This window comes from Stegostoma tigrinum, chromosome 5, assembly GCF_030684315.1.
Source record: "Stegostoma tigrinum isolate sSteTig4 chromosome 5, sSteTig4.hap1, whole genome shotgun sequence".
NCBI lineage: Eukaryota > Metazoa > Chordata > Chondrichthyes > Orectolobiformes > Stegostomatidae > Stegostoma > Stegostoma tigrinum.
In genome coordinates, this window is record NC_081358.1 from 98,387,958 (window position 1) to 98,413,440 (window position 25,483).

Below are 25,483 nucleotides of genomic sequence, written 5' to 3' on the forward strand. Positions count from 1 at the left end.
TGCTGCAGCTGCACTTGGAGTATTGCATACAGTTCTGGTCACCGCATTGTAAGAAGGATGTGGAAGCTTTGGAAAGGGTGCAGAGGAGATTTATTAGAATGTAGCCTGGTATGGAGGGAAGGCCTTACGAGGAAAGGCTAATGGAGTTGAGGCTGTTTTCATGAGAGAGAAGAAGGTTGAGAGGTGACTTAATTGAAACATATAAAATAATCAGAGGGTTAGATAGGGTGGATAGGGAGAGCCTTTTTCCTAGGATGGTGACGGCGAGCACGAGGGGGCATAGCTTTAAATTGAGGGGTGAAAGATATAGGACAGATGTCAGAGGTAGTTTCTTTACTCAGATAGTAGTAAGGGTATGGAACGCTTTGCCTGCGATGGTTGTAGATTTACCAACTTTAGGTATGTTTAAGTCATCATTGGATGAGCATATGGACATACATGGAGTAGTGTAGGTTAGGTGGGCTTGAGATCGGTATGACAGGTCGGCACAACACCGCGGGCCGAAGGGCCTGTACTGTGCTGTAATGTTCTATGTTCCTCATCTCTTGCTGAAGCTGTATAATTGTTCTTTGTGATTTATGTACCAGGATCTGAAGATCCCATTGTATTAGTGAGTTCAGCAATCCATTCTCTATTTTAATGATATATTGCTTTCCTGAACTTCCGCTGTAGTCAGTGTATTCATATTATCCGACATTAAAGTTAACCTACCAAATTTTTGTTACTGACTTCACCTCCTCTTGAGAAATTGCCTTCCTACTTTATTTGGTGACATGGACAAATTTAGCTATGGTCCCTTCACTAGTGCCATTGATGTAGATTGTAGACAGTTGAGACCCAGCACTGCTGCTTGCCTTATTCCCCTAGGTACAGTGTGTAACAAATTCTTAAGTCTAAAATCTGAGTGATGTCTGTATTACCTGATGCTTGTGGGAAATTGATGCCTATTGGATGGATCATTGATGCATTGGGGTGATAATGAACAGCCACGTCGTGCCAAGGCATTAGCAAGTCCAAAAATCCAATTGGAGGACAATCCTGTGTCAGTTCTAAAGCAAAAGAGGAATTCCAAGTGCAGCTCACAGTTAATTTTGAAAATCATCACAAATCCAACTGAATGGTGTGATCAAATAAAGTTAGCTGTACCAGACCTCTGCATTCAGACCATGGGTTCAAGCATTATCATCTTCAGGACAAATGCATTGCAGAGATCTGTGACTACTTGGAACAAAACCCAGCAACCTTCATTGTTTCAGAGATAATGGGAACTGCAGATGCTGGAGAATTCCAGGATAATAAAATGTGAGGCTGGATGAACACCGCAGGCCAAGCAGCATCTCAGGAGCACCAAAGCTGATGTTTCGGGCCTAGACCCTTCATCAGAGAGGGGGTGGGGTGAGGGTTCTGGAATAAATTGGGAGAGAGGGGGAGGCGGACCGAAGATGGAGAGAAAAGAAGATAGGTGGGAGGTAGGGAGGGGATAGGTCAGTCCAGGGAAGACGGACAGGTCAAGGAGGTGGGATGAGGTTAGTAGGTAGATGGGGGTGCGGCTTGGGGTGGGAGGAAGGGATGGATGGGAGGAAGAACAGGTTAGGGAGGCAGAGACGGGCTGGACTGGTTTTGGGATGCAGTGAGTGGAGGGGAAGAGCTGGGCTGGTTGTGTGGTGCTGTGGGGGGAGGGGACGAACTGGGCTGGTTTAGGGATGCAGTTGGGAAAGGGGAGATTTTGAAACTGGTAAAGTCCACATTGATACCATTAGGCTGCAGGGTTCCCAGGCGGAATATGAGTAGCTGTTCCTGCAACCATCGGGTGGCATCATTGTGGCAGTGCAGGAGGCCCATGATGGTCATGTCATCTTAAGAATGGGAGGGGGAGTGGAAATGGTTTGCGACTGGGAGGTGCAGTTGTTTGTTGTGAACTGAGCGGAGGTGTTCTGCAAAGCGGTCTCCAAGCCTCCGCTTGGTTTCCCGCTAGAATACACCTCCTCCCACCCTACCTAGAACACACCTCCTCCCACCCACCGTCCTGCAAAAATTCCATCCCCTATTCCCGATTCCTCCGCCGCCTCTGCTCGCACGATAAGACATTCCACTCCCGCACATCCCAGATGTCCAAGTTCTTCAAGGACCGCAACTTTCCCCCCACAGTAATCGAGAACGCTCTTAACCGCGTCTCCCGTATTTCCCGCAACACATCCCTCACACCCCGCCCCCGCAACGACCACCCCAAGAGGATCCCCCTCGTTCTCACACACCACCCCACCAACCTCCGGATACAACGCATCATCCTCCGACACTTCCGCCATCTACAATCCGACCCCACCACCCAAGACATTTTTCCATCCCCTCCCCTGTCTGCTTTCCGGAGAGACCATTCTCTCCGTGACTCCCTTGTTCGCTCCACACTGCCCTCCAACCCCACCACACCCGGCACCTTCCCCTGCAACCGCAGGAAATGCTACACTTGCCCCCACACCTCCTCCCTCACCCCTATCCCAGGCCCCAAGATGACATTCCACATTAAGCAGAGGTTCACCTGCACATCTGCCAATGTGGTATTCTGCATCCAGTGTACCCGGTGTGGCTTCCTCTACATTGGGGAAACCAAGCGGAGGCTTGGAGACCGCTTTGCAGAACACCTCCGCTCAGTTCGCAACAAACAACTGCACCTCCCAGTCGCAAACCATTTCCACTCCCCCTCCCATTCTTTAGATGACGTGTCCATCATGGGCCTCCTGCAGTGCCACAATGATGCCACCCGAAGGTTGCAGGAACAGCAACTCATATTCTGCCTGGGAACCCTGCAGCCATATGGTATCAATGTGGACTTCACCAGTTTCAAAATTTCCCCTTCCCGTACTGCATCCCTAAACCAGCCCAGTTCGTCCCTTCCCCCCACTGCACCACACAACCAGCCCAGCTCTTGCCCTCCACTCACTGCATCCCAAAACCAGTCCAACCTGTCTCTGCCTCCCTAACCGGTTCTTCCTCCCACCCATCCCTTCCTCCCACCCCAAGCCGCCCCCCCATCTACCTACTAACCTCATTCCACCTCCTTGACCTGTCCGTCTTCCTTGGACTGACCTATCCCCTCCCTACCTCCCCACCTATACTCTCTCCACCTATCTTCTTTACTCTCCATCTTCGGTCCGCCTCCCCCTCTCTCCCTATTTATTCCAGAGCCCTCACCCCGTCCCCCTCTCTGATGAAGGTTCTAGGCCCGAAACGTCAGCTTTTGTGCTCCTGAGATGCTGCTTGGCCTGCTGTGTTCATCCAGCCTCACATTTTATTAACCTTCATCGTTTGGCAGGAAATTCAAATGTTTGCTTATCAAAGAATATTCTGTGTATTAATTAATCCTGTGCACATGACCTTGTACATCACTATTTCATTGCAATGTCGTGCATATTATAACATTTTCTGAAAAACATTTTTATTAATCCTTTTTCCTAGGATATTGAATGCTTAGCCAGTGATGGGATGTTGTTGGTCAGTTGCTGCTTGTCAGGACAGATCAGAGTTTGGGACGCACAGACTGGTGATTGTCTGACTGTCATACCAAATCCAGGGTAAAATATTTATTCATGACATCATTTCAGTTATTTTATTGGATTCCGTCATCAATATCTTTCAATTTTTTTTCAATATTCTTGTGTTTAGGCAGTCCTGAACTCAACTTTCTGTAAAAGATAAATGAGTTACAAAGTAATGCAATATTGCTGTTCGATTTAATCCAGTTAAATTGCTTGTGCAGTGAAGCATTGAAATACAAGAGGAAGCAAGTTAAGAATCAGTAATTTTTGTAATACAGTTACATGGCAACAGACGGAAGAGGTCCTGGGAGCACAAACACCTGTATGGACCATTTGGCCTGAAGGGCTTGTCTTTGACCTATTCATTCTATGTAATTTCCAAATGAGCACATTTCTTATGAAGATCGCTACATGTTGATAGGAGTTTCTAGATTTTATTAACTGTTATAACTGTCGTTATTGAGCTTAAACTGATCCAATAACCGCAAAGACTTTAGTCAGAAAGGAGATCAGCAATTAGACCCCTTGGTTTGGCCACTCACTCTTTTTACTAACTTGAGACACTAGAAGAATTCTGAAAATTGACTTAAGGCATCAATTTTTCATACATTGCAGCATAGAGAGGCGAGGGCACACTTAAAGCGGCTCTTTGTACATTCTGTTGGAAGGAATTCATACTAGAAGAATGGAAGTTAAGTCTTATGAAATAACTCATCCATAAGACCTGCCACACAATATGTTATGAACTATTTAATGATCAAAATATGTTTGTATCTCATGATTTTGAATGTTATTAAAATAATTTAAAAATTAAGTATTCTGTTAGACTTTTGCATGCTACATTGAAAGTCTGTTCAGACTTTGTAGTTCAGAAATGCAGTTATGTTGGAAAATATTTCATAGTTCACCTGGTCTTTTTCATTCATTCTTAGGCAGTGGAGGGATAGTAATAATTGCTATGAATGTCAAGAGAGTTGGGAGTATATATCAGATCCTGAGAATGGAGCAGATGATATATACGAAAGTGAGCACAACATTCAGAGGAGAATGACCCCTACACAACCCATTCTGTTCACTGATCAGCCAGATTTATCTGGATTAATAGATACCAACTTTGCAGAGCAAATTAAGGAGGAGAATACAGTTCCCAGACAGCGGACTATCTCTGAACATTCGCAGGAGACTGGCTTTGACTTTGGTAAAGCATTTGATAAAGCATATGAGGATCATAAACTGCTAAATGCACAAAATCTGCGGAGTTATCCATCTCCTCCAACACTATTGAGATCTTCTCAAACGTCTGTGAACCTCAAGTCACATGGTTGGGATGGCAGCTGCATGCAGAGGAGGCGCAGTTTAGGGGATGAACCATTTCCTGTGCTTGAGAAAACCTCCCCCATTCCTATGTGGGGTGGAGACAGTGAAAGCGCTGTCTGGAGTCTTGGCATACAAGGGAACCTGATTGTGGCAGGAAGGAGCAATGGACAACTTGAGGTAATTGCAAAGTAACATTAACATTCTCTCACAATCTATTCCATTATTTTTCCTTGTTTGTATTTTAAAGTAAGTCTTAAAAGATATAGACCCTAATGATTATAGGACTTGATGTATTGATGAAAAGGAGACAAACTGCCTTGCACACAGGATAGATGCTAGGATGCCAAATTTCGAAGAAAGCAGCAATTCTTACAACCTTTGGAAAGGAAACTGATTGTCTGACAAGTCAACCCTGACCAATCATCGCAAAACTCTATTCTGCCATTTTCTGATACATTTTATTGAGAGCAATTTTATGCAGTAGCATCCATAATAACCTTAATATAACACATTCGGGCACAGAATGCCTATTGTAAAGAAACTGCTGATCTTACTTTGAAATAGAATTGAATGCAGTTGACACCATGTGTGGTGGCAGCAAGTCTGGGACAGAACATGATGGTCAAACAGAAGGAGAGGCTGGCAGGTTTGAACTGGTTTTTGGAGGAGGAGTTTGGCTGTTGTTGCTACAGCATGAATATTTGAAAGCTCCCTGCCTAACTTCCCATTATCAACCATTAAAAATTCGGAGAATAGTAACTAATTTATAAGTATTGCTGAAAATTCCTCGGACTGAACAGAAAAGCTGGCCCTGATCAATGTCTTCAGAAAATCGACCAAGGGATAGTCATAGATGCCTGTTGAACAAAAGCATCATGAAATAGCTTTAGTAATCTGGCCAGCTTCATTATTTTATTTTATCCTTCAAATCCGTGTGTTTGTCTGTCTGTGTTTTGTATAAATGGGACTATAAACAAAGGTAATTGGATTTAATCATAAATTTCAGTTAACAACTTTGTTGTTTAATTTTACTCCAGTAAAGCTACTGCATTATTAATAAATAGTTGTCCTTTGTTTAAACTACAACTTCAGTATCTAGAATTGATGGATTGAGTCTGGGATTGGTTATTGATAAAGTTGGGTTATGAATGTTAGGGTAAATTTTGAGAGGTTTTGGAGGTTTTAATTTTAGTCTGCTGCTAACAGAGGTAAGAGGGCTCGTTTGATTCGGATTTAAGACTGTAGGTTTTAACAAGTAGACAGAGACAAACGTAAACCCAACGAATCAGATATCAGCTTTTAAATCCTGCCACAAACTATGATGAATGGTAGTGGACATTTAAACAACTCACTGGAGGTAGAACCTCTTTCACTATTCCCCCATCTTCAATGATTGGGAAGCATATTAGAAAAGATGAGGCAGGAACATTTCAGCAATCTTCAACCATGCGCTGAGTTAATGATCCATCTTGGCCTTTTCCTGAGGGTCCCAACATCACACATACTGTCACAGGTGCCCATTTGACTCACTCTGTATGTCAAAAAATGACTGAACATAGAAAAGTACAGCACAGTACAGGTCCTTCGGCCCACGATGTTGTGCCGTGGAATAATCCTAATCTAAAAATAAAATAACCTATCCTACATTCGCCTCAATTCACTGCTGTCCATGTGCATGTCCAGCAGTCGCTTAAATGTTACTAATGACTCTGCTTCCACGACTACCACTGGCAAAGTGTTCCATGCACTCTCAACTCTCTGGGTGAAGAACCTCCCTCTGACATCTCCTCTATACCTTCCTCCTAACACCTTAAAACTATGACCCCTTGTGGCAGTCAGTCCTGCCCTGGGGAAAAGTCTCTGGCTATCGACTCTATCCATGCCTCTCATTACCTTGTACACCTTGATCAGGTCACCTCTCTTCCTCCTCTCCAGAGAGAAAAGTCCGAGCTCAGTCAACCTCTCCTCGTAAGACAAGCCCTCCAGTCCAGGCAGCATCCTGGTAAACCTCCTTTGCACCCTCTCCAAAGCCTCCACATCTTTCCTATAATAGGGCGACCAGAACTGGACACAGTATTCCAAGTGTAGTCTCACCAGGGTTTTGTAGAGCAGCAGCAAAACCTCGCGGCTCTTAAACTCGATCCCCCTGTTAATGAAAGCCAAAATGCCATATGCTTTCTTAACAGCCTTATCCACTTGGGTGGCAACTTTGAGGGAACTATGCACTTGAACACCAAGATCCCGCTTTTCCTCCACACTGCCGAGAATTCTGCCTTTAATCCTATATTCAGCATTTAAGTTCGACTTTGCAAAATGCATCACTTCGCATTTATCCAGGTTGAACTCCATCTGCCATTTCTCAGCCCAGCATTGCATACTGTCAATGTCTTGCTGAAGTCTGCATTAGCCCTCAATACTATCAACAGCACCTCCAACCTTTGTGTCATCAGCAAACATACTAACCCACCCCTCAACCTCCTCATCCAAGTCATTTATAAAAACTACAAAGAGCAGAGGTCCAAGAACACAGCCCTGCGGGACACCACTCAACAGTGACCTCCAGGTAGAACACTTACCATCTACAACCACTCTCTGCCTCCTGTCAGCCAACCAATTCTGAATCCAGACAGCCAAATCTCCCTGTATCCCATATCTCCTGACTTTATGAATGAGCCTGCCGTGGGGAACTTTATCAAATGCGTTGAAGTAAATGTACACCACATCCACTGCTCGACACTCGTCAACCTGTCTCGTGACCTCCTCGACGAATTCAATAAGATTTGTAGGGCATGACCTGCCCTTCTCAAAGCCATGCTGTGACTCCCTTCAATCACGCTCTGCTTTTCCAAATAGTCATAAATCCTATCCCTCAGAATTCTTTCCAAAGCCTTGCTGACCACAGACGCAAGACTGACTGACTGGTCTGTAATTTCCAGGGATTTCCCTATTCCCTTTCTTGAAAAGAGGAACAACATTTGCCTCCCTCCAATCTTCTGGTACAACTCCCGTGGAGAGTGAGGAAGCAAAGATCTTCGCCAGTGGCTTAGCAACCTCCTTTCTTGCTTCCTGGAGCAACCTAGGATAAATCTGGTCTGGCCCTGGGGACTTATCAATCTTAATGTTTGCCAAAATTTCCAGCACATCAACTTCCTCAATCTCAATCTGTTCAAGCCTATTTCCCTGCTCCTCAAAGTTCTCATTCACAACAATGTCGCTTTCCTTAGTGAAAACCGAAGCAAAAAATTCATTTAGGGTTTCCCCTATCTGCTCAGGCTCCACGCACAAGCTCCCTACGCTATCCCTGATCGGCCCTACCTTCTCCCTGATCATTCTATTATTCCTCACGTATGAGTAAAATGCCTTCGGGTTCTGCCTAATCTTTCATGCCCCCACCTGGCCCCCCTCAGTCCACTTTCGAGTTCCTTCCGAGCAAGCCTGTAATCCTCTAAAGCTGTGCTAGACCCTTGCTTCCTCCACCTTACGTAAGTTGCCTTTTTCTTTTTGACGAGAAGCACCTCTGTTCCCGTCATCCAAGGCTCCTTAATCTTACCCCTTCTTACCTGTCTCAGAGGAACAAATTTATGCATCACTTGCAACAACTGCTCCTTAAACAGTCTCCACATGTCTGTCGTGCCCTTTCTGTGGAACAGTTGCTCCCAATCTGTACTTCCCAACTTCTGCCTGATAGCGTCATAGTTTCCTTTTCCCTAGTTAAATATCTTCCCCTGGTAACTGCTCCTTTCCCTTTCCATGGCTATGGTAAATGTGAGGCTGTTGTGGTCACTGTCGCCAAAGTGTTTTCCCACCTGTCCTGGCTCATTGCCGAGCACCAAATCCAAAATGGCCCCTCCCCTCATTGGCCTGTCCACATACTGAGTAAGGAAACCCTCCTGAACACACCTGACAAAAACGGCTCCATCCAAACCAACTGCACTAAGGAGGTTCCAATCAATATTGGGAAAGTTGAAGTCACCCATAACAACAACGCTGCTACGTTTGCACTTTTCAACAATCTGCCGGCCTATGAGTTCTTCGATCTCCCTACTGCTATTTGGGGGTCTGTAGAAAACGCCCATTGAGGTGACTGCTCCCTTGCTGTTCCTAACTTCCACCCATACTGACTCAGTCGACAAACCTTCCTCGGCAATCTTCATTTCTGTTGCTGTGATGCAGTCTCTGATTAGCAACGCTACACCCCCTCTTCTCTCCACCACCACCACACACACACACACACACACACACACCCCCCCCCCCCCTATTCTTTTTATGTTCTAAACATTGGAACATCTAGCAACCATTCCTGCTCCTGTGAAACCCATGTCTCCATTAAGGCCACAACATCATAGTCCCAAGTACTGACCCATGCTGTAAGTTCGTCACTCTTATTTCTGATACTCCTTGCGTTAAAACAGACACATTTTAACCGATCCCTTTATTCCGTCACATGAAAAACCTTCCCGGTAGATTCACTGCATCCTGCTACTGCCTCATCTACTACTATGCCCCCTCCCCCCTCAGATGTGTAGCTCTGGTTCCCACACCCCTGCCAAACTAGTTTAAACCCTCCCGAACCACTTGAGCAAATCTCCCACCCAGGATACTTGTGCCCCTCCAGTTCAGGTGCAACCCGTCCTTCATGTACAGGTCCCACCTTCCCCAGAAGGCATCCCAATGGCCTAAGTATCTGAAGCTCTCCCTCCTGCACCAGCTGCGTAGCCACATGTTAAGCTGCACTCGCTGACTGTTCCTCACCTCGCTGTCTGGCACTGGGTGCTGCAAAGGCTCTGGGTTTTGACAACGTTCTGGCAAAATTACTGAGGACTTGTGCTTCAGACCTAACTACACTATTCCAGTATAACTATGGTACTGGCATCTACCAGCATAGTGGTTTATTGCCGATGTATGTCCTGTTGCACAAATCCAACCTGTCAATTGCCACCCTACTATTTTATTCACGATCAGCAGCGAAGTATTAGAAGCTGCTATTAAGCAGCACTAGTTCAACAATAACCTAATCTCTGACTTGGGTTTGACAAGGTGGACTTGGCACCTGAACTCATTAAGCCCTTGATCACAACATAAACAAAAGAGCTGGATTCAAGAGGGAACGTGAGAATAGCTGCCCTTGACATCAAAACAAAACTTGACCACACATGGCATCAAGACACCCTAACAAAACTGGAATAAATGACCACCTGGGGAAACTGCAGGAGTTCCTCAGGTTATTAATCTGGGCCCAATCATCTTCAGCGGCTTCATCATTGTCACTCCTCCCCACCACCACCACCATCATAAAATCAGAAGTGGGTATGTTGACTTATGATTGCATGATGCTAAGCATCATTAATGACTCTTCAGATACTGAAGCTGCGCATGTCTAAATGAAGTGATAACTGAGCAACATTTAGGTTTGGGCTAATAAAAAAACAAGTATTCTTCGTCCTGTTCAAATGCCAGACAATGAACAACGAGTGAATCTGTAGATATTCAAATAACTGAATTCTCTACAATCAAAAATCAGGTGTGTTATTATTGTCCTGAAATTGAACTGGTCTAGCTCTATAAGTATTGTGACTGCCAGATCTGGTTAGAGACTGAGAATCTTGTGGTGAGTAACTCATTTGCTGACTCCTCAAAGCCTCAAAGATGTCCATTATCTGCAAGACACAGGTCAGGATTTTAATGAAATTCTGTTCACTTCCCTGGATGAGTGTAGCTCCAACACTCAAGCAGCTTGACATCATCCAGGACAAAGAAGCCTACTAGATTTGCTCCTCAACTAACTCCTTCATTCCTTCCTGTAGTAACTCATTGGACTAGCAGTGTTTACTGTATCCAAAATACACTGAAAAGCTACATAGACAGTGCCTTTCAAACTCAGTATCCCTACTGCCAAGAAGAGCAAAGGCAGTGGATAATTAGGAATACTACCACCTGCAAGATTTGTTCCAAGCTGTACATCATTCTGACATACAAGTATATTGCTATTCCTTCGCTGTTCTGGGTCAAAGTCCTGGAGCTCTCTCCCTGACAGCTCTGTGAGTGTACTTAGACCATGTAGAGTCCATTGGTTCAAGAAGGTAGCACCCTGCCATCTTCTCAAGGACAGTAAATGCTGGCCCAGCCAGTGATGGCCACATACTATGAATAGATTAAAAAGAAACCCTGCCAGCTAATGTGATCTACATTGTAGTTAGCTATGCAAAAAAGTGCTAAGCGTCCCACCCATCATCGAATTGAGATATGCAAAATCTCAACTTCTCTATCCCTATTATTGTACTGAGCCTGCTAGTTTCAGTTGGAGTAGCAATCAAAGATATAGCTTTAGCACTTGAAAGCTAAGGAAATTAAAGTTGGTCAGAGTATATTACTGCTCAGTAACTTCTACAGAATATGCTTACGTGAATGTTGGGGGGGAATAGAATTCATCTTATCTGCAGTACTCTTAAATGGGCATTCAACCTATGCTTATTGACTCAGCCTAAAATTTAAAGTGAACATTTAGCTGAGGTAAAAGGCCCAATGCGCATTAAACCCAATGCCCAACAAGAAGCAGCACTTCCAGGAAGATTAGAGAAACTTAGAGTTTTAAAAAGGGGGCCTCTTTTCTAAAAATTAAAAGGACCTATTGTTTAAACCATGACTTATCTTGCATTTTAAAATGAATCTGGCTTGTTTCAGGTGTGGGATGCTGCAGATGGAACTCTGCGGTGCAGTAACGAAGAGGGTTCTTCCGGGATAACAGCACTGGCTTTTATCACAAACAGGTAATAAGCTGGATATATGTTGTTAATTTATGCTGCGAGCCTTTCTATAAGATTCAGGGCTTGTCCCTTCACTGGGTTGTAACACAGTCCTTTCTCTGGCACAAACAGGTTTTATTCCACAGGGTTGAAAGTGCTGCCATGTTTTGTGATCCTGTTATGATTTAAATTCATGATGTAATGCTGAATGATTGCATGTGAGCCATGATTGTCTGACTGCAGAAAAGCTTGCAGTCAATCTGTTAATTACCCATTCGTCTTTAAATTCAAAACGATTGAACTTGGTTGTGTTAAAATGAACAGCAAGAATTTAAATAGTGCCTTTCACAACTGCTCGACATCAAAAAGTGCTTCACGAGCAGTGAACTAGTCTTTAAACCCTAGTTGCTACTGCAATACAATAAAATATCAGGAAGATTTTTCACCAAAGGATGAAAGCAGCCCCTAAATAGTGACAAGCTGAATAAAAAGCTAACTTCTTTCGTTCAAAATTTTAATCCTAATCAATCTTATCTCTAACCTCTGTTTGCTGCATGTGATGTGTTATGCTCTGTGGTCCGTTTATGATGTGCAGCCAACTTTATTTGCATCTTAAAAAGAATACTGTGTGTAGCCTGTTTTATTCTATGTACAGTCCGTTCCACACTACTGTATGGCTGCTCAGCTTAGAGGGAAAGTTGATTCTAATGGCCAATTTACCATAGTTTTCATCCGTCTGAAGATGCTGAACCAAAATTTTGCACGTATAGGATTTGAGCTGGCTAGAGACAGGTTTCTGCACAGTGATATATACATTTGTTGACTCTCTCCCCAGTGTCTGCTTTGCTGACAGTACCACGGTGCAGAATGGCTCAGGGATGAGGGGGAAAGGTGCATAGGTTCTCCGATATGGCAAGGGAGGGTCCTGATGGAGGAGGTAACGTGTAGAAGGCATGACCTGACTTACATTGGTTGGGGGGATGATGCTGAGAAGAAGGCAGGATGCCATCTTGCTGTCCAGTTGTTGTCTCCCAAGATAGTTGGTGCTGCTGTGTCTCACCTCATTTCCTCCTTCCATTCCTATTCCAGAACAAAGCGAAATCCTGGCAAGATGCCAAAGTTCAAACACTCCTTTTCTCTTGTTGACTCCAATAAGGTGGATTAGCACAGCAGTCACTTTCTAGGTGAAATTTTCAGAATTTCCAAAATAAATGTTGACCTGTGATGAAATCCTAACAAAAAATGTCTCTCATTATTTGAGATCCTCACAGCTCCAAAGTAATGAATGTGAAATACTGAGTAACAGTTTAAATCTTCGCGAAATTGACATCAATGCATTGTTTCCTCCCTGTTAGTAAAGGGCAATTGAATTGAAGTGCTTGCTACCAAAATCATAAAGACCTCTTTAATCAATACCACTTAAAATGCCTGTCAGCAATCAGCTAATTAATAATCTCTGACTAGCTCCTCATTATGCCAGTTTCAACTTCGTTTGCAACTTGGATTAAATGGTCTGAATTGACATTGCAACATCAGAGCCTACTTGATTATCTTGGAGGCTCTTAAGCATCTGAAAGTATTCAGTAAAAATCGCTCAATCCTTTTTTATGTTTCAGTATTACCTAATCATGAATTTTGGAAATGTTTCAACGTGCTTTAACTACAGTAAATTCCTTTTAATGTTCAATATTGTGTAGAGAAAATGGTAGGTATTTTGAACACAGCCAGATCTATGTTTATTTCCTAAACCTCAAAAACAAAAATTCTATCACCTCTCAACCTTCTCTTTTTCAGTTGGAGCACGTACAATTTATATAACCATTTCTCATAATCCAGTTCTTTCATTCCTTCAGTCAAATTAGTGGCCATGTCTGTACCGTGCAATTGTTGCAGTATCCTCTTTTTGCATTTTGGCAATCAGTACTGTGTGCAATATTCTAAATTCAGTTGCTGCAATGATGTTTGAAATAGCAGGATGTTTATCTGGATTCAATGTTCAATATTCAATACATCCCAACTTCTGATTTACTATCTTTACTGCAATAGCTTCAATTTATTTTTAATAAGGACACCAAGACTACTTCATCTTACATGTCTGATTGCATTTGTTATAGTCTCTGATGGAGTTTTGTCCCACATTGCATTTCTCAACCTTGCAGTTTATCTGTTTGCCAATACCCAAGTATATTTAATTCCTTCTGCATAAATAAAAAACAAAAGAACTGCAGATGCTGTAAATCAGGAAGCAAAACAAAGTTGCTGGAACAGCTCAGCAGGTCTGGCATCTGTGGAGGAGAAAACTGAGTTAACGTTTCGGGTCCGGTGACCCTTCCTCAGAACTGTTCTGAGGAACGGTCACTGGACCCAAGACGTTAACTCAGTTTTCTCCTCCACAGATGCTGCCAGACCTGCTGAGCTTTTCCAGCAACTTTGTTTTTGTTCCTAATTACTTCTGCAGTTTGCCCTGTTCAGCTTTGTAGTTGCCTACTTTCAGTAGTTTTGAAGCATCTCCAAATTCCATTCTGCTTGTGACTACTAAACTTCACTGGTAACAATCTCCAAAGTTAGCAACAATTCCTGTCACTAGCTTTTGGATTTATTTAGAGTTCCAGTTGCATATTCAGTGTAAAATATTTTCACCAACGCCCTTTTTTTAAAGAAAAAATTTGGTATGAGTCTTTCATTATGTTCAGGAATACCTGACTGGAGGATAGTAAATGTTGTCCCCTTGTTCAAGAAGGGGAGGAGGGGCAATCTTGGTAATTACAAACCAGTGAGCCTTACTTCGGTTATGGGTAAAGTGTTGGAAAGGATTGTAAGAGATAGGATTTATAATCATCTAGAAAGGAATAATTTGATTAGGGATAGTCAACACGGTTTTGTGAAGGGTAGGTCAAGCCTCACAAACCTTATTGAGTTCTTTTGAGAAGGTGACCAAGCAGATGGATGAGAGTAAAGCCGTTGATGTAGTCTATATGGATTTTAGTAAAGCGTTCTGATAAGGTTCCCCGTATTAGGCTATTGCATAAAATACAGAGTCAAGGGATTTTGAGGGTGATTTAGTGGTTTGGATCAAAAATTGGCTAGTTGGAAGAAGAGGGTGGTCGTTGATGGGAAATGTTCATCCTGGAGTTCAGTTACCACTGGTGTACCGCAAGGATCTGTTTTGGGACCACTGCTGTTTGCCATTTTTATAAATGACCTGGATGAGTGCATAAAAGGATGGGCTAGTAAATTTGCAGATGGCACTAAAGTCGGTGGAGTTGTGGATAGTGCGGTAGGATGTTGCAAGTTACAGAGGGACATAGATAAGCTGCAGAGATGGGCTGAGAGGTGGCAAATGGAGTTCAATGCAGAAAAGTGTGAGGTGATTCACTTTGGAAGGAGTAACAGGAATACAGAGTACTGGGCTAACGGCAAGATTCCCTCGTGCAGTGTGGATGAGCAGAGATATCTCGGTGTCAATGTACGTAGACCCCTGAAAGTTGCCACCCAGGTTGATAGGGCTCTTAAGAAAGCGTACGGTGTATTAGGTTTTATCGGTAGAGGGATTGCGTTTCGGAGCCATGAGGTCATGTTGCAGCTGTACAAAACTCTGGTGTGGCCACACTTGGAATATTGCTTACAATTCTGGTCGCCGCATTATGGGAAGGATGTGGAAGCATTGGAAAGGATGCAGAAGAGATTTACCAGGATGTTGCCTGGTGTGGAGGGGAGGTCTTATGAGGAAAGGCTGACGGACTTGCTGTGTTCGTTAGAGAGAAGAAGGTTAAGAGGTGACCTAATAGAGACATACAAGATGATGAGAGGATTAGATAGGGTGGACAGTGAGAGCCTTTTTCCTTGGATGGAGATGGCCAGCACGAGGGGACATTGAGGGGTGATAGATATAGGACAGAAGTCAGAGGTAGGTTCTTGACTCAGAGTAGTAAGGGCTTGGAATGCCCTGCCTGCAACAGTAGTAGACTCGCCAAGTTGAAGGCCATTTAAATAGTCATTGGCTAAACATATGGACGATAATGGAATCGTGTAGGTTACGTGGGCTTCAGATTGGTTTCACAGGCCAGCGCAACATTGAGGGCTGAAGTGCCTGTACTGCGCTGAAGTGTTCTATGTTCTCTGTCTTCCTAGAAATGTAATGTCACCATATCAACAGCCTTACTCCTATTAAATTCTTTCAGCAGTCAGTGCATGTGAACTGGTCGCTTTTTGAAAAATTCTGTTTAGCTGCTTTGAAATGAGCTTTAACATTAACATTCCACTTTTATGTGGTGTGTCATAGCCTGCAATCATTATTTTAAATTTTAATAATATTGTTTCTTCTGAGTCACTTTGGTTGAATAAAGTGACAAGAAACCATTGTTTCAGAGTCAGCTCTCCTGATATCTGAAGCAATAAATTTAACTACAACAGAAGCAAAGTTGCTGGAAAAACTGAGGAATGGTCACTGGACCTGAAACATTAACTGTTTTTTTTTCCTTCACAGATGCTGCCAGACCTGCTGAGCTTTTCCAGCAACTTTGTTTTTGTTCCTGGCTTACAGCTTCCGCAGTTCTTTTGGTTTAAATTTAACTGCAGCCTGTACTCACGTCTCCATTATACAGCCTTGGCCTGCTGTCTTCCACTGACATCGTTAGTTATAGCATGACTGAGATTACCTCAGTCTTGCACAACAGCTGTTTTGTATGATTGTTGTGGCAATTATTTTTGACTAGGGTAAAGGGGTAATAAAGTTGTATGTTTTATTGTACAATCAGATATGCTAGTATTCAAACATTTCCTTGATGTTACCACTTCAGAACATGGTAATTACTACATGTTTTGGCACTTGTTAGATATTTATTTGTGTTCAATAAAATGACAGAGCTTTATATTACAGAATTGTTGCTGCAAGATTGAATGGCTCATTGGATTTCTATTGTCTAGATGCCAATAAAACCATCAACCAGCTGCAGTACCGAGGTAAATGAAAGATATTTATTTGAAATAGATAGTTTACTTATGTTCCTGCCTCCCCCTCCAAAGTTAGTACAAATTTACATGTTTTCTAGTGTTATCTGTTAACAGGATGCACAACTCAATAATGTTGCCATCAGATAAAGCATAAAACTAGGAGATTCACGGCTGATGGTGAGGAGCAAGTTAATAAAATAAATTTTGCCACCAAAATCTCATTGACATCATAAGATGCTTTCAAAGTCACATTCCTTAATTTCTTATCCTCTCAGTATTTTTAGGCCAGTATTGTAAATGGCTATTACACAAAAGCTGCATTTTTAAGTATTGAAGCTTGATCAGCAATTCATTAATCCTTTTTTTGAAAAATATGTGATTAAAATCGTAAATCAAAAACAGCAAATACCGATCATTCTGAAATCTCCAACGCAGTCCTTCTGGCTCACTGTGTTTATAATCATGTCTTCCTGTATGTCCTTACATCCTCCAGTTCTGTGACAGAAAACAGACATCAGTTACTATTTTTGCTGTGCTTCAGAATTCCCTTTATAACTTCTGTCCATTGACATGTCACTTTATAGTTTTGATGAGGATTTTAAAAGTATCTTTCAAATGTGCGCTTCCTACAAACCTGCATCAAACTACCCTTTGATGCGTACATTCCCTGTTCAGCCGGTTATAAAGGGATGAGAGCTGTTTTGCTATGACATGGTCATCCTGTGTGTGCAAGTTGTTAAATTACTTCTCATTCCATACTTGGAACACTAATTCTGTGGTCTGACATCTTGTTCAGGAGCACCCAACAGATCCACAATCCCATCATCACCAGTCTTCAGCAGTGGCGATACCGTAGTTTGTCAGTTAACACACATGGTTCCTTGTGCACACCAAAAGCCCATCACGGTGCTGAAAGCAGCTGCTGGCAGAGTAGTCACAGGAAGTCAGGACCACACACTCAGAGTGAGTACGGTTCATTTGCATTTAAAATAATAATTGTGTTAATTGGTGATAATCTCACATTTGGGCTTCTATTTACAGAGCACGAGAACATAATTTGGGCTGATTCCCCCAGAGCAGGTATTGTGAGGAAAGGTCGAAGGAGCTAAGGCTTTTTTCATTGAAGCGAAGATTGATGAGAGGTGACTTGATAGCGTTGTACAAGATGATGGGAGGCATAGATAGCGTGAATAGTCAGACTTTTTCCCAGGGCAGAAGTGACTGTTATGAGGGGGCATAGTTTTAAGGTGATTGGAGGAAAGTATAAGGGAGAGATGTCAGAGGTAGGTTCTTTACACAGAGTGGTGGGCATGTGGAATGCACTGCCGGCAGTGGCAGTGGTAGTGGAGTTAGATAGTTTAGAGACACTTAAGCGACTCTTGGATAGGCTCATGGAGGATACTAAAATGTAGGGTAGTTTGTTCTTAGTAGGATAATAGGTCGGCGCAACAACGTGAGCCGAAGAGCCTGTACTGTGCTTTACTGTAACATGTTTCTGTGTTCTAAGTGTAGACTTAAGTCATGCAACCCATTCAGCTTTTTACCTTATTCAGAATGAATTTTCAATGGAAGCAAGAAGCAACATGTAGATAAAAGAATGCAGAGAAAATAAATGTAAATAAGATAGGAGATTTGAGCAAAGCAAGTTTGGAATCAAAAGTGGAATGCTGCAGAACCTGGAAATCTGATATAAAAATAGCAAATGCTTGAAATACTCAACAAACCTGGCAACATCCGTTGAAAGAGAAACAAAGTTAATGTTTCACCAGAAAGAGTGAATTGATGGCATTAAGTACATTTGTTTGTTTACTGAGCTTCTGTTCATTTTGCAGATATACCGACTTGAGGACTCCTGTTGTCTTTATACATTACAGGGTCACTCAGGAGGGATCACAGCAGTATATATAGACCAGGTACTGTCATATGTAACCAAAATATTTTGCTGAGTTTGGCAATAAATTAGAGAACCAATAAGTATCAGATGTTTTTTCAGTTTACACCTCATATAGTTAGTATATTGCAAATATTTTCCTACAGTGGTTTAATTAATTTAGAAGTTGGTAAAATGAATGCAGTTTCTCCTTGCTTAATTGCAGGCTTCTTGAATTATGTCACTAAGTCGGAAAGCTATGTGTTCAACACTATATGGAAAACAGTCTCAGATCATTTTGGGTTTTATGGGAACTCTTCAACATATGAGGTGCTAACTTCGAAAAAGGTGTTAAATCATTTGCTGTTCTCATTGAGTAACAGACCCCAAAACACCTAAGGAAAGGAAGTGTTCTTTGTGTATCCGGAGCTATCAAGTTATTTTTACTTGTATGTTTGCCCTGGTAACAGTTTACTTGTAGAAAATTGTAAAATGTATTGAAATACAGAAATGCTACGCATGGTAGCATGCCTTTACTTTAATTCTTGTGCCCCTCCTAGGTTATGGCCCTGAGTCCCCTAATCTCCTATTAGTACATGTATGACCTGGAAACCAAGAGAAGAATCAGTGACTAGTGTTGGCGGGCTTTTTGTCAGTCAAATTTGTACTTACAAATGATATAATATGGTTGAACTTTCCTCCGTGCTTGAAATTAATAGTGTGTTGCAGGAATGATGGAGGTGAAAAAAAATTAAATAATATAATGGTTATTATGTACCAGAAACAGCAATGTGCCTGTTCCGTAGAGTGAAAGTTATGGGAGTTTAATTTCTGCACCTGATTGTAATTTAAAACATAGCTTTCTGCAAGTTTAAGTTTTTCCAGCGAATTGCTAGCCTTTAGTGAAAATTATTGATAACTGTTGACATTTGTACCATCTTTTATGAAAGTTAGTTATTATGTACATTCTTCAGTTTTCTTTCTTTCTGTTACCTCAGACATTTGTTCCATGACATGCAGTTTGTGAATAAATCATGAACGTTGACTTATTTTCAACTCCCAAAAGACTAATTTGTAGAATGAAAATTCAGTACAAGATAATTGGGTTTTAGTTCTAACTGTAACAGAACTGGTTAACTTAATCAACTTTGCAGTTGCTTTACTTGAAATGTCTTCTTTCAGGCAATGGGGTTGGCTAGTGGAGGCCAAGATGGAGCTATTTGCCTCTGGGACGTATTAACTGGAAGCCGAGTGAGCCATATGCATGGTCATCGTGGTGACGTTATAGCTCTCATCTGCACTTCAAGCTGTGTAATCAGTGGTGGATTGGATGACATGATCTGTATATGGGACCGCAGCTCTGGTATCAAACTCTACTCCATTCAACAGGTGGGTGCAGTAGCATTTTTTTCTGCTTCTGTGTTGGTTAGAGAGTTGGTTAACTCAACTAGATTTTTTTAACTCCAAAGAAACCTAAATTGCAGAGTTAAAGCCCACTCAGCAGACTAAGACAGAGAAAAGTAACAATGTAGTCCAAGACTCCCAGCTGAAATGTTGAGAGTTGGAATTTCACCATGTAAAGCTGGGAACTGGATTCATCAAATCAAAAATAATTACCGTAGATTCCTAGATTGTCATAACAAAGCAATTCATTTACAGGGAAGTTAGCCACCTCTGCTTGTTCTTAGTGCATGGGATTTCAGTCTTCCTCCTCTCCCATTCCCCCTGTGGTTTACAGTGAGTTGATAATGAGCGTAATGAAGCATTCTTTGTAACCTGACGTAAGCATGGATGAGGGTTTTGCAACTGATGAGCTGTGGCAAAGATGGAGATGGATAATGAAGTGAAAGTAGGCAGCCTTGGTGATGAAATCAGAGTGGAAACATAGCATACGATCACATAGGGAACCAAGGCTGTGAACAGTGGAGTTCAGCCTCCTACAGTTGCCGGGAATAGGAGTGAGGTCAAACATACGAATTAGGATCGGGGGAAGTAATTTAGGTGGCGATTAACATTTGCACCACGTAAATGCCAGGCAATGGCCGTCTTCATTAAGATTCTATCTAACCACCATGCCTTGATATTGTGGCATTATCTTACTGAGTTCCCACTATCAACGCCCTGGCAGTTACCGTTGACCAGAAATTCAACTGGGCTTGCCATACAAATACAGTAGCTACAAGGCAATGTCAGATACTCCGAATACTGCAGTGAGTATCTGATGCCCTAACTCTCCAAAGGCTGGCCTCCATCTACAAGGCATGTCTGGAGTGTGATGGAATACTCCTCACTTCCTTGGATAAATGCAATTTCAACAATGCTCAAAGCTTGAAACTACTCAGGACAAAGCCACTCACTTGATTGGCACCACATCTACAAGCATCCACTCTCTCCTCCTCTCACGTGTATGATCTACAAGATACATTGTAGAAATTTGCTCAAGATCCTTAAACAGAAGCTTCCAAACCCGTGACCACTTTCACCTAGAATGACAAGGACAGTGGATACTTGGGAGTTCCCCTCCAAGCTACTCACCATCCTGACTTGGAAATATATCATTGTTCCTTCAATGTCGCTGGGTCAAAATCCTGAATTACTGCCCTAAGGGCATTCATTTTGTGTTTACCTATGGCACAAGGACTGCAGCAGTTCACGTAGCTCACCACCACCTTTTGCCAGCAATGCCCATCTCCCACGAGATCCTAGCTAACCTTGCTAACTTTTCAGCCCATTGCTGATCAGGAATCTATTGATTACTGCTCTTAAAAATATTCACAGGTGCTTCTACCACAATTTTATGAGGACAAGAGTTTGAGAGACTCCTAACTTCTCAGAAGAATTTTCTTCTCCTATCTAGATGACTGCTTATTTTGTAAAAGTAACCCTTTGTTCTAGATCCTCCCATGAGAGGAATCATGTTTTCCACACCCACTCTGCTAAGTTTCCTCAAGAACGTATATGTTTCAATCAGATCACCTCTCAGGCTTTATGCACTGTTCTCCAGAGGTGGACTCACCAAAAAATTGAAGCATTATCTCCCTACTTTTGTATTCAGTTCTCTTCTCGTTGGATTACAACATTCTGCCAGCTTTCCTAATTGCTTACTGTATCAACATAGCGATCTTTTGCAACTTGTGCACTAGCATACTCGGATCACTCTGCCAGTTCTTCACTATTTAGATGATATGTTTCCTATTTATGCATCCCACCAAAATGGACAGTTTTAGAAATTTGCATTTTCATACATGATATTCCATTTGCAAGATATTTGCCCATTCATTTAACCCTCAGTGGTTATGAAATGCAGTATGTGGTAGAGAACAAAAACAGTGAATCTTTCTTCATTTCCTTAGCAGAGTAGTTTTTCATGGTGAATTGGATGCTGCAGTTTAAAAAAAAAAGTGTAATATGGTCAATATCACAAGAACTACATGACACAGGAATTGAAGAAAAATGAACCTCTTTATGTGAAGCTACTTTTTTTAGCTGACCATAAAATTTCTGAAAATATCTTCCTTTTTCCTAAACTAGTCTCATACCAGTCATAGGCTGAGATGATTCATAGGCTACGCTCAAATGTGTATTATTGCTGACATAACAGGAAAGGTGTGAGGGTCTTTGAGACAGAGGAGAGTTATCAGAATGATTCCAGGGAGGCTGAATATTAACTACAAAGTTGGATTAGAGAAGCTGAAGTAGTTCCCATTGAAGCAAAAGACATTGTGGAGAAATTGGGTGTTCATATTAGATTATGAAAGGGGATGTACGTTTCAGGTGTGAGAGGAGACGCAGGATGATGTAAGGAAGAACTTTTTAATGCTTGTGTATGAGAATGGTAGAAAAAAGGGCCAAATATTTCAAGTGTGGAAAAGAGATGCTGGGATGATATGAGGAAGAACTTTTAACATTTGTGCACATGAGAATGGTGGAAACAAAGGTTATCACTTTCAATAGGAAATTGATGGACATTTGAGAATAAACTTGCAAGGCAAGTGGGGAATTCGATTGACTGGATGCTTTAGAGAGAACCACTAAGGACTGTGTTGAATGGCTGCCTGTTGCGCCATTATGATTCTATTACTATTCTGGGATTATCCTGTTTGTCTGAAGTAGGTCCTCCTGTTATTTGATACCAGTAATTTGTGTCATGACAAGTGGTAAATGCAACATGCTTGAGAGGTTCAGTGGCTTTGGATCCATTCTATTGAAGGTCCTCGGCCACTGGGCGTTTATTCCCACATCACGCCTGCATTTATTGTAGATATTTTCTAATCAACCTGTTCAAAGATGGTTTTATACTCTTCTGGAGCAAACTTGAACCCAGGCCTCCTGGCAGAGCTAGGGACACTTAACACTGCACCCTGAGATGTCCTGTGATACATATGGGTGCTTTGACATTCTCTCTCACCTGGACTTAATTTATAAAAACAAGCATCTTGTGTGTAATTACATCCAAATTATACAGTTTAAATTCTGATCTGCAGCTGTTGAATAATTGCAAAGTGTCAGTGGCATGTCATCATTATGAATAATCTCACTAACTTCAGAGCAACATATTTGCTAAGCTTGCAGAGGTACGAATTTAGCTGGTGACATGCTGCAGCGTGAACGATATAAAAGCATTTTGTGTTGCTCGTGAGTTTATAAGACCAGCTTGTTCAACTGAAATACATCCCATTACATACATTCTTTTTCTGAGCATCAGGGCATTCATCTTTTTTAAAGGTCTTGTTATGAATAATAAGCTTATCCAGGTCACTGATGGCATGCATCCACATTTCAAATAATAATTCAACTATAAGTTTTCTTAGTTCAAGGAGAGTAAAGCTTCCTGTATTTTATTCAATGACCTGATGTCAGCTCAGTACTGGTACATTCTTTGTACACCAGCATCTTCTCTAAGTGAGACTGCTACAAAGGGTAGTTTTGTCTTCTGGATGCATACATGCTTGGAACTGAACAGATATTGAGAGTCTCATTTCACATACTAACCCTACAGCCAGGAGATGAGGGTTTCATCACATCCCACTGGGACTAGCTCTGAACTTCAATCGTGGATCTACACCATATAATCTTTGAGAAAGAAGTATTTTAAAACAAAATAATCATACCTGAAAGAAAGGATACTTTAGATAAGGTTCTGAATTCAGTAGATTACTAAGGAAAATAAAGAATCTTGAGTCATTAAAAATCTCCTTGTGGGCTTTTCACGTCCATTTTCTCAGTTTTTAATTTCTTGAATTTTTTTGCAGGACATGGGTTGTGGAGCAAGTTTAGGAGTGATATCTGACAACTTCCTAGTGACTGGAGGTCAAGGCTGTGTCAGCCTCTGGGACATTGGCTATGGAGACTTACTTCAGACAGTCTACCTGGGCAAAAGTAATGAGTTGCAGCTTGTTCGACAGCTGCTGGTCCTGGACAATGCTGCCATCGTGTGTGACTTTGGCAGCGAGCTTAGCCTTGTTTACTTCCCTTCAGTTCTGGAGAAGTTGGACTGATAAAGCACGAGTCTTATACTAACATGTTTCTGCCTCAAATAAGAAGAATGGATGCAAAATTGCAATCGTGATCCCGAGTTTCTATGTGATTAGAGAAAAGATACATTGAATGATTAGAAGCTCGTGCACAGGGATGAAATCTGCCTGAGATTTTAGAGAAAGGAAACAAAACAAATTTATAATTTATATAACGAAGCTTCAGAACTGTGTACTGCATGGTGCAGGTACAGTAAATCGCCTTAAAGCACTATGGTGACTTATCAAGCAGGTCAAATGTTAGTAATCAAGTCTGGTTTTATTTGGTTTTTTTGCAATGTTGTGTCATGTGAAACGAACGTAAACTATGATACAAAAAAGATAGTGCAGATGTATTTTTTAAATTAAAACTAATTTTTTGTAAGAAGTTGATTTTTTTTATAAAAACAGATGCAAGTGTAAAAAAGGATAGGCCTGTGCAAGAGAGATTAAACAGATTTATGATTTTATTGTCATGTGCATTTTACTGTCAGAAAAAACAGTAAAATACAGTGAAAAGCTTTTTCACAGTCACCACAATCTGACACCATTTTGAATAGTTTTAAGAATATGAAAAAAATAGAAAGATATAGCAACGTAAACTGTAACTGAATCCTTGCATATCATGAGCAATTTCTATAGATGGAAAGGAAGGTACCAAAAAGGCTGAAAATACAAATTAAAAGAGAGAAATTGTAATGAAGGAAAAAGAAACTCCATTTTTAAAAAAAAATCCCCATCAAACTAACAGTCAGTCTGAGATAACAAAGTGTGGAGCTGGATGAACACAGTAGGCCAAGCAGCATCTCAGGAGCTTTTGTGCTCCTGAGATGCTGCTTGGCCTGCTGTGTTCATCCAGCTCCACACTTTATCTTGGATTCTCCAGCATCTGCAATTCCCATTATCACTAACAGTCAGCCTGACTCACTTTCCGATTTCTCTTGAGAAAAAGAAACAAAAACATCTGAGACCTTATTCAGAGTCCAAGACTTTTGAGCATGAGGTACTTGTTAAAAGTCAATGAGCCACAATTGAAATATTATCTTCTGTACAGGTACTTGATGACCTGTGTATGTAAGATATTCTTTTCTATGATTATCATGTAAAATGGAATCCAGTTATAGTTAACCATGCTGCTTAACATTCAACAACTGTTTGATAATCCTCTTTGCCTTCTATTGCCCTTGTGGTTGTCTAGCCACAACAGCCCCGCCCTACCCCTGCCCCTGTGTTTCTTGGCCTCCCTTCATGCCTGTGTTTGTCAGCTTCTCTTCATTTTGTAATGCACCTTGTCACTGCCCAGTTTCTGCATACCTGTGTGCAGTTCAGATTAATGCTATAAAATGGACTTTACATAGTATTTTTTTTGGTTCCATTGAACACATTTCACCATACCCAATCAATCAGAGTGAAGCACTACTCAGCCATTTAAGTTACTCAGTAAAGTCGTACTCAGGGCAGAAGCTGCAAGGTTACCTGTGCAGACCCTGTCTAGAGATCAAGAAACAGCGGCAGCACTATAGTTCCATATCTGTGGATTTGTTTGTATCTAAT

At 41.7% G+C, this 25,483-nt stretch overlaps 1 protein-coding gene across 9 annotated transcripts in view; it reads left to right on the forward strand.

Moving 5' to 3' along the window:
* The window catches only part of scap (SREBF chaperone), a 120,315-nt gene extending 95,592 nt beyond the window's left edge, over positions 1–24,723 (forward strand). For all 9 annotated transcript variants that reach the window (XM_048529072.2, XM_048529068.2, XM_059646168.1 and 6 more), the window contains 8 exons: positions 3,454–3,569; positions 4,466–5,027; positions 11,532–11,617; positions 16,473–16,555; positions 17,343–17,509; positions 18,379–18,459; positions 19,599–19,805; positions 23,669–24,723. In XM_048529072.2, coding sequence (XP_048385029.1) covers positions 3,454–3,569; positions 4,466–5,027; positions 11,532–11,617; positions 16,473–16,555; positions 17,343–17,509; positions 18,379–18,459; positions 19,599–19,805; positions 23,669–23,914 — 1,548 coding nt within the window. In that variant the 3' untranslated portion in view covers positions 23,915–24,723. The remainder of the gene's footprint in view (positions 1–3,453; positions 3,570–4,465; positions 5,028–11,531; positions 11,618–16,472; positions 16,556–17,342; positions 17,510–18,378; positions 18,460–19,598; positions 19,806–23,668) is intronic.
* The last annotated feature ends 760 nt before the right edge of the window (positions 24,724–25,483 follow it).